General features: G+C 46.5%; 6 protein-coding genes across 7 annotated transcripts; 2 read left to right on the top strand and 4 right to left on the bottom strand.

Moving 5' to 3' along the window:
* Positions 1-18: 18 nt before the first annotated feature.
* LOC136190036 (leucine-rich repeat-containing protein 47-like) lies at positions 19-2010 on the bottom strand. The gene is made up of 5 exons (XM_065978110.1): positions 1057-2010; positions 693-919; positions 535-637; positions 164-486; positions 19-109 (listed from the first exon to the last, which is right to left on the bottom strand). Exons 1-5 carry the CDS (start codon positions 2008-2010, stop codon positions 106-108), a joined length of 1611 nt encoding a protein of 536 aa, XP_065834182.1. The 3' UTR covers positions 19-105.
* Positions 2011-2441: 431 nt separating this feature from the next.
* On the top strand, positions 2442-4877 carry LOC136190111 (polycomb group RING finger protein 3-like). Its single transcript, XM_065978183.1, has 9 exons — positions 2442-2464; positions 2534-2691; positions 3185-3290; positions 3463-3518; positions 3586-3651; positions 3720-3813; positions 3874-3994; positions 4067-4147; positions 4403-4877. Exons 2-9 carry the CDS (start codon positions 2565-2567, stop codon positions 4709-4711), a joined length of 960 nt encoding a protein of 319 aa, XP_065834255.1. The 5' UTR covers positions 2442-2464; positions 2534-2564; the 3' UTR covers positions 4712-4877.
* LOC136190112 (uncharacterized) lies at positions 3119-5724 on the bottom strand. 2 transcript variants are annotated; one of them, XM_065978185.1, is made up of 6 exons: positions 5666-5724; positions 5559-5610; positions 5444-5503; positions 5208-5390; positions 4740-4932; positions 3119-4694 (listed from the first exon to the last, which is right to left on the bottom strand). In XM_065978185.1, the coding sequence occupies exons 1-5, from the start codon at positions 5715-5717 to the stop codon at positions 4746-4748; spliced, it is 534 nt and encodes a 177-aa protein (XP_065834257.1). In that variant the 5' UTR covers positions 5718-5724; the 3' UTR covers positions 3119-4694; positions 4740-4745. The 2 variants fall into 2 exon arrangements, with proteins under 2 accessions (XP_065834257.1, XP_065834256.1); XM_065978184.1 differs by having other exon boundaries at positions 3119-4932.
* Positions 5725-5792: 68 nt separating this feature from the next.
* Positions 5793-7477, bottom strand: LOC136190727 (queuosine 5'-phosphate N-glycosylase/hydrolase-like). The gene is made up of 9 exons (XM_065978970.1): positions 7277-7477; positions 7151-7230; positions 6957-7089; positions 6701-6850; positions 6444-6567; positions 6276-6390; positions 6154-6224; positions 6038-6105; positions 5793-5992 (listed from the first exon to the last, which is right to left on the bottom strand). Exons 1-9 carry the CDS (start codon positions 7382-7384, stop codon positions 5855-5857), a joined length of 987 nt encoding a protein of 328 aa, XP_065835042.1. The 5' UTR covers positions 7385-7477; the 3' UTR covers positions 5793-5854.
* LOC136190728 (N-glycosylase/DNA lyase-like) lies at positions 7403-8810 on the top strand. The gene is made up of 4 exons (XM_065978972.1): positions 7403-7617; positions 7805-8424; positions 8480-8529; positions 8585-8810. The coding sequence occupies exons 1-4, from the start codon at positions 7409-7411 to the stop codon at positions 8645-8647; spliced, it is 942 nt and encodes a 313-aa protein (XP_065835044.1). The 5' UTR covers positions 7403-7408; the 3' UTR covers positions 8648-8810.
* A 91-nt stretch (positions 8811-8901) lies between these two features.
* LOC136190037 (uncharacterized protein YihR-like) lies at positions 8902-9978 on the bottom strand. The gene has a single exon (XM_065978111.1). The coding sequence runs from the start codon at positions 9976-9978 to the stop codon at positions 8902-8904; it is 1077 nt and encodes a 358-aa protein (XP_065834183.1).
* Positions 9979-10028: the final 50 nt, after the last annotated feature.

Here is a 10028-nt window from a genome sequence, read left to right on the forward strand (position 1 = left end):
GTATGTGTCCCACGAAAGGAGAGAGGTGTGGTTCCGGCCAAGAAAAAGCGCCAAATTTTTTATTGTTTCTACTGCTGTGATGTCAGAAATCTTAGAACTTGCGCATTAGCTAGTAAAAGCATTTATAGAGAAATTCATATATATGCGTGACAAGTTTTCTTACTGTTTTTTGAACCGTCCACGGACGATTTGAACGTTGTCTATTAGGAGGTCTTCCCGCGAAGGGTAGATGTTGCGCGTTTTTCCCGTTTCTGTGACAATGCGACACTGCTCGACATACAGTTGCTTCGTAGAGGACTTCATATCAGACTCCTTTTCTCCGTCGGACTCCTCCTCCTCCTCCTCCTCCTCCTCCCCAGTGTCGCCGCGATGCGTAAAATCGCCGTCAACGAGCTTGCTTATAAGCAAGTCCATTACCATGCGACAGGATGCGAGGCTTTTTGACGATGTCACTTCAACAAAAATCGCCTCTGTCTCCTCCGTTACCTGAAAAATCAAATTCGACACTTACATAAGAAGATAAGTTAATAATACTTTGGTTTTCTCGCAGTTGGTCAGCGGCGGAAACGAGACAACGTTGTCATCGTCGTCTACAAGACACGGATACAAATCCGCACCGGCTAGTAAAGACAAATATCTAAAAAAAAGCCTAATAAGAAACAAACATCACTACAGAATAATCAATCATTCACTTCTTCAAGCCTAAGTAGGGCAAATCGTGGTCGGTTTTTCGTGTAGCCGAGCTAAGGTTGCGAACAAGCTCCGTCGCCGTTATCACCGAGGAATGTCCGAGCGGTTGAATTTGAAGTTGATCCGAAGACCGGGCTTCATAGGAAAGTGGAAAACGAAGGGCAGCCAAGTCGTGCGTGGCTATTGTAGCAACTCGACGTTTCTCGCACACGCCGTCATGCAGATCAGTCTAAACAGTCTGCGTTTGCATCCGTACAATATGGATAGCACAGGACCATGCAGCACACAGATCACACATATATGCGGACGTCGTACCCCAGTAGTACTGGGAGCCCATAAATACCAGTAATCCCACCGACTTCTCACCTGGAGAGATATGAACCGGCGAAAAACTTCCGAATCGCTTAGATCAAAGCCCTTCACAATAGCGCAAACAATGTGAGCTCTCACACCCGAAACCGTTCCTGAATACTCTATCTCTTTCGTCGAATCAGCGAGCAAAACCGAAATGACAGCACGCGGCGGCGGCAGAGAAGCGGTCTCCGCCGCAGCCGTTCCCCCTTTACTTTTCTTCCCTTTCTTGGATCCCCCGCCTTTTTTCTCCTGCACAGCCAAATACTCCAGCACCGCTTTGGGTTTCGTCGCTCCGTGACTGGCAACGAGTTTCGCCAGTCGACGATCCCGTATAGGATTGTTTTCGACAAGCAAACACTTCAACTTCGTGCACGAAGCCATTTCCGTCGGAAGACGTTCGATTCGATTCGACGAGACGTCCACCCGACGAACGTTCGTCAATCGACCAATTTCGACCGGAAGTGACGTCAAAACGTTAAACGAGACAACGAGTTCGTGCAATCCAAATGCCTCGAGTCGATTGAGAGACAAATCGGAGAGCGCGTTATGAGCGAGATCGAGCTGTCGTAGTTCGTCGAGACCGCCGCCAGTCTCCATCGGAGGAATGACGCTGATTCTGTTGTGACTCAGGTTGAGATTCTGCAGACGGCGGCACTGGGTCAATGTTGACGGGACCGTAAGAATTTCGTTAAAACTCAAATCGAGCGATCTGAGTTCGACGAGGCTCGATATCGTTTCGGGTATCGATTTAAGCTTCGTTTTGCTAATTGTGAGCGATAGGAGGCTTTTGAGGTTCCCGATCTCGGTCGGGAGACGAAGAATTTTTTCCGAGTTCGTTAGAGAGAGAACTTTGAGGTTTGTAAGAGAGAAAAGATCTTTGGAGACATCTCCGTCTTCATCTAAAAGCTTTTCAACGTCGGCCTCTTGGAGGAGAAGCTCGTGCTTGCTCGAACTTTGAAGGAACATCTTTGCTGTAACGCACGCTATTCTGTTACTGTAACAGGAAGTCGCAACTCATGGAAACGAAGGTTATTATAGTGGCTTCCCGCGTATGGCTTCACTTCAAGAGAACATGCGCAGTGATAAGGCCTTTACCAGAATGTGGCACTGACGGATTCTTAGTTCTTTTGAGAAACTTAGGCCGGCTGCATATAAGGCCACCGCGGAACCAGTGCATGGAGAATTGAATAAGTTTACAAACAATATCAAATGGTTTAAAATAGAGACTAATTTGACCTTCTATCAGCTGTTGGCAACTTAGCATTCCACAGCATGATATGATATCATCATAACGCAATCAAACTCGTGACGCCAAGGCAACCTTTGAAAACTAACATCCGGCGCGGAGTTGCGTAGTTTACTAAGGTGACAGTACAATCGAACATTTTTCTCGGCGTCACATCGCTACCAGCTGGTCGAGGTAACGAACTACGTCGACATATGACGCGTCGGTTCGCCTAATAACGTGACTTGGACACCCGGATATCAGTTTTACAGTTCCTACATTGGAAAGATTTCGCATGTCTTCTATCGATCGGCAGGCGTCGTTCACTATTTCAGTGAAGTCGCTTAACAGTCATCTCACCTGCGCGCTGTGCAAGGGCTACCTCGTCGACGCAACAGCCATCGTGGAATGTCTTCATACGTGTACGACTCGAACTGTGTTGTCGGTTCGAGCGTCGGCTCACGCCATTTGCACGCTTTCGTCTTTGTCAAATGCATGCTATTTAGAGACGATCGGTTGAGGCCGTTTCAGTTTGCGTTTCGCGCATGACTCGCGAGCCGAACGGTCACTGTATAGACTCGAACCATTGAAGTCGCGCTCCTCTTAGTCGCTTCGGTTCACTCCAAACGTTCTTTATCCTACTACGATATCGCGTTTTTGTAAACTGCATCGGCCCGAACGCACAACGCGGTGACGCGGCACGGTGCGATCGCGACTTTCGGGAAGTTCACTTGCGTTGCATCAACGGCGCAATGCGTTCTTTATTAGATAGTGGCTCTGCCTAAACTATAGTCGGTATAAAGTAACGATCAACTAATTGCCGAAATTAGATGCAATTTACATGATGTTTTGTACTTTCACTGAATATGTAATAGTTGGTTAGCGTTCTGACGTCTGTGAGTTGCTTTCTTTTAGTTTGCCGCAGTTGCATTGTGAAATACGTGCAAACAGACGCCAATCGAGAGAGATGCCCCACTTGCAATGTAATTATCAAAGAAGCTCAGCCTATGGCTGGGTTAAGGTATATGAATACGTAAAGCGAAAAGCATCGAATTTCAAAAAAATGTTTACGTTTTAATTTGCACGTGCAACCCCCCCGAAGTGTAGCCAAAATAGATTTGCATGTGCACGTGATGTAGAATTAGAGCCCGAACCAGTTTGTTTTCGTCGTCTAATGACGCCTAATCGCGCAGACCCGATCGCACGTTGCAAGACATCGTCGACAAACTACTTCCCCAAGTGCGCGAAGGTATTGTCGCGATCAATCTAATTCGCGTCGCGTGCATATAGAAAAAACCTATCATAATACTATATAGAGGAGGAAAGACGAAGGGAACTTTTCGTGGCGACTAGACACCTAGAGGGAAAAATCAAATATTCGAGTACGAATGCGGCGCACCGTGACGCGGCGGCGCGCACTTGTAAATCGTCTGCCTTTTTCTTTATTAAGAAATTCCATCTACGAGGAATAGTCCGGTTATGCGTATACTTCCTCCCTCTGACGAGGACAAGGTTTCGCTTCTGCTAAAACCCGAAGACCCAAAGTATATAGTCGCGCGCTCTCGCACTCGTTTTTTTGTTACGCGAATTTTATTCTATATAAGAAACCTTTTCGGCGAGTTGCATTTCGAGAAGCATTTGCGATGCTCGGCTCGAATGACTGTCGCTCACTTGAAGAAATTTCTCGCCGCCAAATCGAATTGGAAATTGGAGAACATCCAACAAGTAGTACATAAATCATACATTGATCAATTAATTAAGCCACTAAACAAAAACAAACGTGCTCGCGCGTCACAGATTGACATATTTTGCAAGGGACAACCTCTAAGAGACGAACTGACGCTGGAATTCATATGGAGAATTCGCTGGGGAAACACGGTACGTGCTGACTTCTATTACAGTGCATGGAACCTGTGCCTCGATAAACGGGCCGCGCGGATTGTAAAAGCTAACTTCCAAAATATTAACAACAACTAACGGGGAATGCTTATTATTAGTTGCAACCATACCATGTCAGCACGGTTGAAAATTTCTACTGTAAAACGAGCTATTTAGTTATCTGACCGAATATTTGGCTCAGGTTCCACGTGGGTCTTCCTTTTTTAGTATCGTTTTTTAATTGCGCTCATTCAGCGACAAACGATGGTGTTGGAGTACGGGCATAGGCGAGAGCGAGCCTCGTCGCCCGATTCGCCGGCACCGGAAAAGCAACGACGTCGCGGTCGAAAGCGACGACTTCGAAAGGAGAACCTCGTCGTTTCCGCCGCCGCCGCCTCTGAGTCGTCGCCAGCGGCTCTCGACGGAGGCGAGAACGGCACCGACGGAAGTCCCGGCGACGCGGAAATGACCGAGACGCCCTCCGAACAGCCGAAAGAAACCGTAGAAGAAGCAAACGACAGAGAAAACGATGAAGAGAAAGAGAAAACTAATATTATGATATAGATCTATAGAGGGTAGAGCAACTATATACCGTATGCTATCGGCTATTCGTCTGTGTGCTTGTTGGTGTGACATTAGAAGGCGGTTTCGTCCTTTTGGACTGTTTGTTTTTCGGCTGCCGCTCGCTATGTTTTTGTCTCTTTACAATGGAACTTCCTTTGAGAATATCGGCACCGCTCACAACCACAGACGCGAGTTTGTCCGTCTCATCGCTGTCGCTATCACTATACGTACATGCAGTCAGCCTTTACTATTGGTTCTAGCAGCTGCGTGCTTGCAATAAATTATTTAGAGTTATTAGAAACTCTTCTACTAGTGCAAGGCACGCTAAACTGATTTTTCTGCACTCGGCTAAAGCACCAAATCTACCGCGCGCCGTTGAAGTTGTGTGCGCCCGTTCAATTACAGTAAGCGTAGCGAGGCAATCAACTTTACTTTGCAAAGTAATTAGGTTAGGAGAGCCTAAGGGTGACTAAACGTTTCATATTGTTTACTTTACCTGTCCTTGCAGCTGGTCTTTGTCTGCGACTGTTTGTATCGCTTTCGAGATGGCACGGCTGCTGTCCACGTTTCCTCCGTTTGAAGCGGAAATCGCGATGACGTCAAAAGTCGACAACTCGGGTCGTGGTATGACGTTTCCGCGGCACTAGTTGCCGATGGAACGTCGCAATAGTCAAGAGTGCTAAACCCATAAATAGCTACTTTTTTAGAGACACGGACTGTGTGTTGAATTACTCGTCCAAATGACGAGCTAATTTTCGTTCAAGTTCCCGTTGAGGATGGAAATCGCTTTTTCTGCAAGTTTATTTTAGACGTCTGAGCCAGAACTGCTCGGAAAGCGGATTCTTGCCGTTTCTTTTCCATCGCTAAATGTTCGACTCGGAGTGAGGCGGTCGCTCCCACTAAAGACGTAAGATAAAGTGCATTTGTAGTAGACGGCGGGCGGGCTAAGCGTACTTGCAGCTTCGGCGAGGCGAGCTCGTTCGGACTCTGAATCTGAGCTGCTCATTCACTCCTAGCGTGCGTGAGATCTGCCTTCGTGACGTATCGAAGAGACCCGGACATTCGACGGAGGAATGCAACCCAAAAGAAATTTTTGAAAAAATATGGTTGTTGAACGCTTAACGAGTAGAAAAAAAGTTAGTGCTAGTAGTAGAAAGATCGCGTTTTGTGAGCTGGATTTCCCGGCGTGCTGTCAGTCAACATGTCCGTCGCTGCATTCCACAAGTAAAAGTCGACTAGCATGGAATTGATATCTGTTTTCATAAATTCTTTTTTGATTAGCTGCTCGCATCAATTAAATTAGTTTATTTGAAAACAAATGCTTACCTCTACAGCCCATATTGTGCATCCTCTTATTTCCACTTCCAAGGGATCCCCACTAGACATCACGGTTCCTGCTCGACATATGGCTAAGAGCAAGAGTCGTCATACACTCATTTTACCTTTTTCTAAAGTTTCTTCTAAAGTTTCGTCATATAGGAGAATTCCAAAATATCTTAATATTTGAGGCACTCTGCACGAAAGAAAGTACAGTAAGTTGCGAGACCATTCTAATCCGGTCTACCGGTAGTCAGCAAATGCCGTCAGAGTTTCTATGTCACGAAACTCTCCCAATCCCTGTCCTTCAAAGCACGCCCATAGATCTGCAACAAGTATTTGGGCGCGCTTGTAGAACGAAACTATAGTCAGTGCAACGATAAGACTTTTGAATGGGCGGCAAAGTGAAGCAAACCTTTTTGACCCTTGAATTCCGCTTCGTCTCTAAAGGAAGGGAAGTCTCGAACGACAACGGATATTAGCTTTTGAGCACTGCGCTCGCATTTCTTGACGCAATTAGCAAACGAACCATCATAAAGCTAAAAGGTCGAAACTAAACGTATTGAAACTAACATTGTTTGTACTCTAAGAACAAGAGACTGTAGTTAGCGCGTCCTCTCCCCATGCATGTGCAAAAGCTCAAGGTTGACACCGTTACTCTGACTGACTGACCTTAATCATTGTTTGGCCTGCTTCACGCACAAGCTCATATCTCTCTTTCAGTAGCGGAATCGGCTGCGCTGTTGCAGATCTAAATGCGTGCGCAAATTCTTCATACGTTAGACGAGATTGAACGTCGGGATGAGTCAACTTCAGCCCCTCCTATTGGCATACGAAATTAACGCTAAAACATTTTCCCTTCCGAAAGAAGCTCTCAGACGTGAAAAACAAGCCTCCTTCAGAAGAAATCTCGCAGCTTTGGACTTGCCTTGTGTGCCCTTTTGACAACAGCACACAGAGCGAAATAGTCTGTATAAACTGCGCCATCATATTCGACAGCAAACTCGGTCGACGGGTCTGGCGACCAAAACGAAAAATTCAACAAATCGATCAGAAAAATCCTTTGAAATAGACGGCGGTCAGTCACACAGCTCGCAGCTAAAAGATGCAGCTTAGAACTACCATTCAGGTGTCTCCTCTGGCTGTACAGCACGATTTCGCCACGACGCCGCGTACTCTTTCTGATCGACACCACCATAAATCTGCAATCCGTACTAGAAGTCTCAATTGCGGTAATAGAGAGTTTACCTGACCAGCAGTTTTAGTTACAGCTTCCTTACTGATTCGTATGTGATCCGAATTGGCTGCTATATACTGGCCTGATTCGACAGGTGAGAGACAAGACTCCTTCGACATTCTATGGTGGGTCCCCGGATAACAATGACAACGTGGAAGTCGATTCGTTGTTCGCCCGCTCAATTGCGTCTTGACGTGACGCTCTGCTGTGGTCAGGCGTTTCGATGGAGACGCGACGAGCCGAGTGGCGAGTGGAGAACGGCGATGAAAGGCGTTGTTTGGAGGCTAAAGCAGGAAGAGAACGATATTCGATATAGAATCGAAATGGGAAAAGATCAAGCCAAAAAGCCATTGTAGGAGATACGTGCATGCAACCGACAATCTTCTAGGCGCTAGTAGACAATTCCTACACATAAACAAACAAACGATCTGTTAGGTTACCATAGTATCAAGGAATAATACCGTCCCCGCGTTCCGACCTGAAAATTTCTTTACATTTAGCAGAGATTCCTTTTATCTCTAATGCTGCCTTTGTTTCAGGAACGCCGAGTCGTTTTTGAGAGACTACTTTCAACTGGACGTTGATTTGGTTTCTCTCTACGAAAACTGGTCTAGCAGGGACGACACTTTCAAGCGAGTGTCTTCCAACTATTCCGGCGTTCGAATCCTTCGTCAAGATCCCGTTGAGAATCTCTTTTCGTTTATCTGTTCGTCAAATAACAATATTAAACGCATAGGCAGCATGATCGAAAAGATGAGTCAGACATATGGAGAATTTTTGATGGAACTCGACGGATATAAGTATCACGACTTTCCTCTCGTTAGCAAATTGGCGGATGAGAGAGTAGAAAGCCAACTGCGAGAAATGGGATTTGGCTATCGCGCTAAATATATTAACCAATCAGCGAAAAAGATTCTCGATGAACACGAGACCGCCGATTGGTTGTTTTCATTGCGAAAGCTATCTCACGAAGAAGCGCGACGAGAGTTGCTGCAATTACCCGGAATCGGACCCAAAGTGGCCGACTGTATATGCTTGATGTCGTTGGACAAAACCGAATCGATTCCAGTTGACACACACGTTCAGCAAATAGCTGAAAAGTTATACGGTCTAAAGGGGAAGGGGAAATCGTTGACAGGAAAGCTCTACCAAGATATAGGTTCAAATTCACTGCAGTGGGATTCTGGAATTTAATACCAACGTTTTTTTATTAGGGGGTCATTTTCGGAGGTTATTTAGTCCCTATGCCGGCTGGGCTTCATCGGTACGTTTCTCTTTTGTCATAGAAATAGAAAGTAGGTCTAGTTGGTCTGATTTAGGTTCTCTTTGTATCTGACTTGAGACAGTTACAAATACAAAGGAAGCGACCTCGTGAACAATGAGAAGATCATATGTGTACTGACCGTTGTACGTCGCACTCACTACTTCTGTAAATAGATAGCACTCTTTTTCTAAAAAGGGATCATTTGAAACGGTAAAGAACGTTGCAGATCTACAGTGATGGGGGGTAACAACCTGTAGGGAATAAAGCTAGGGGCTCCAATAGCATGGGATAAATGTTGTGGACGTCAATTCAGGCTTATAAATCCAGTCTCAGATAGGGTCACCAGAAACGCTTTCAAAATCAATCAATAAATCAACGCAGATGAACGCCAAATGATCCAACCCACGTCTCATTTCCGCTCAATATGATAAGACCGTCGTGATTGTTAAAGCAATCGGTCATGCCGGCCATTGGCACAATGACAACGGCATCGACACCGAATGCTGTACGAGCACCAGTGTAGAACTGGACATAATGGAAACTGCTGTCCTGCCAAAGAACAATTGTTTCTCCGTTTGACATGTCGTGGAGCGTCGTCTCGTACATAGGACAGACGGACGGCCCAAGCAATGGCTTATAACCGTCATCGAAATAGGTGGGCTCATCAGCGGTACCCCCGATGAGCAAACCGTCCGAGAAGGCCTCTACGAGCTCGGTCGTGCCCGTTGGAATAAGATTGTTCGTCACATCGATGTGATTCCACTTGGTGCAGTTAGAAAACGTGACGATCGTCTTATAAGGAGTTGTGAGAAAATACGGATGCCAGCCGGCGTAGAAGGGAAGCGGGTCGTGCGCGTCGCCATTCAACGCTATCATTTTGAATGAGAAGCCCGTATCGGAGAGCGAATAAATTAGTGTCATGTCGAGCGGAAAAGGATAGCCCGGATCGACGTTATCGAACACGAAACGAAGCGTAAGCGTCGCTGATTTGTCGTCGGCTTCCTGATCGACGACGGCGAGCGTTTGATTGAATATGAGCCCGTCTATGGCGTTATTTCGATTCGGTTCGTTGATCGGTAGATGATAGGTTTCGCCGTAGAATGTGTACGTTCCGCCGCTAATTCGATTAGCGTAAGGGATCAGCATTTCTCCGCGCCAGCTCCCGTTTTCTCGTACGGACGTCGCGTTGCGGCAGTGCGACCAGATGACGGGACGCAGCTTGCCCGTCTTGGGTGACAAGAGTACGATGTCTTCGACGCGACCGCCGAAATTATAGATAATGGACACGTATTCGCCGGTTCGCTTGTTGCGGAGGACTTTGAGAAAGAGGCCGCCGAATTCGTCGTTTGTTATTTCGAATAGAAGGCCGTGAGCTTCCTCCTTTTCGTAGCTGCACGAAATCGGCGGGACGAAGAGGAGAAGGACGATGGAAATGAAGTGAAATTCCATTGTCCTTGGAAAGGGTGCGCGCGCGGCGCCGGGATAGCTCCGCTAACCCT

The sequence above is a fragment of the Oscarella lobularis genome, chromosome 8 (genome assembly GCF_947507565.1).
Source record: "Oscarella lobularis chromosome 8, ooOscLobu1.1, whole genome shotgun sequence".
Lineage (NCBI taxonomy): Eukaryota > Metazoa > Porifera > Homoscleromorpha > Homosclerophorida > Oscarellidae > Oscarella > Oscarella lobularis.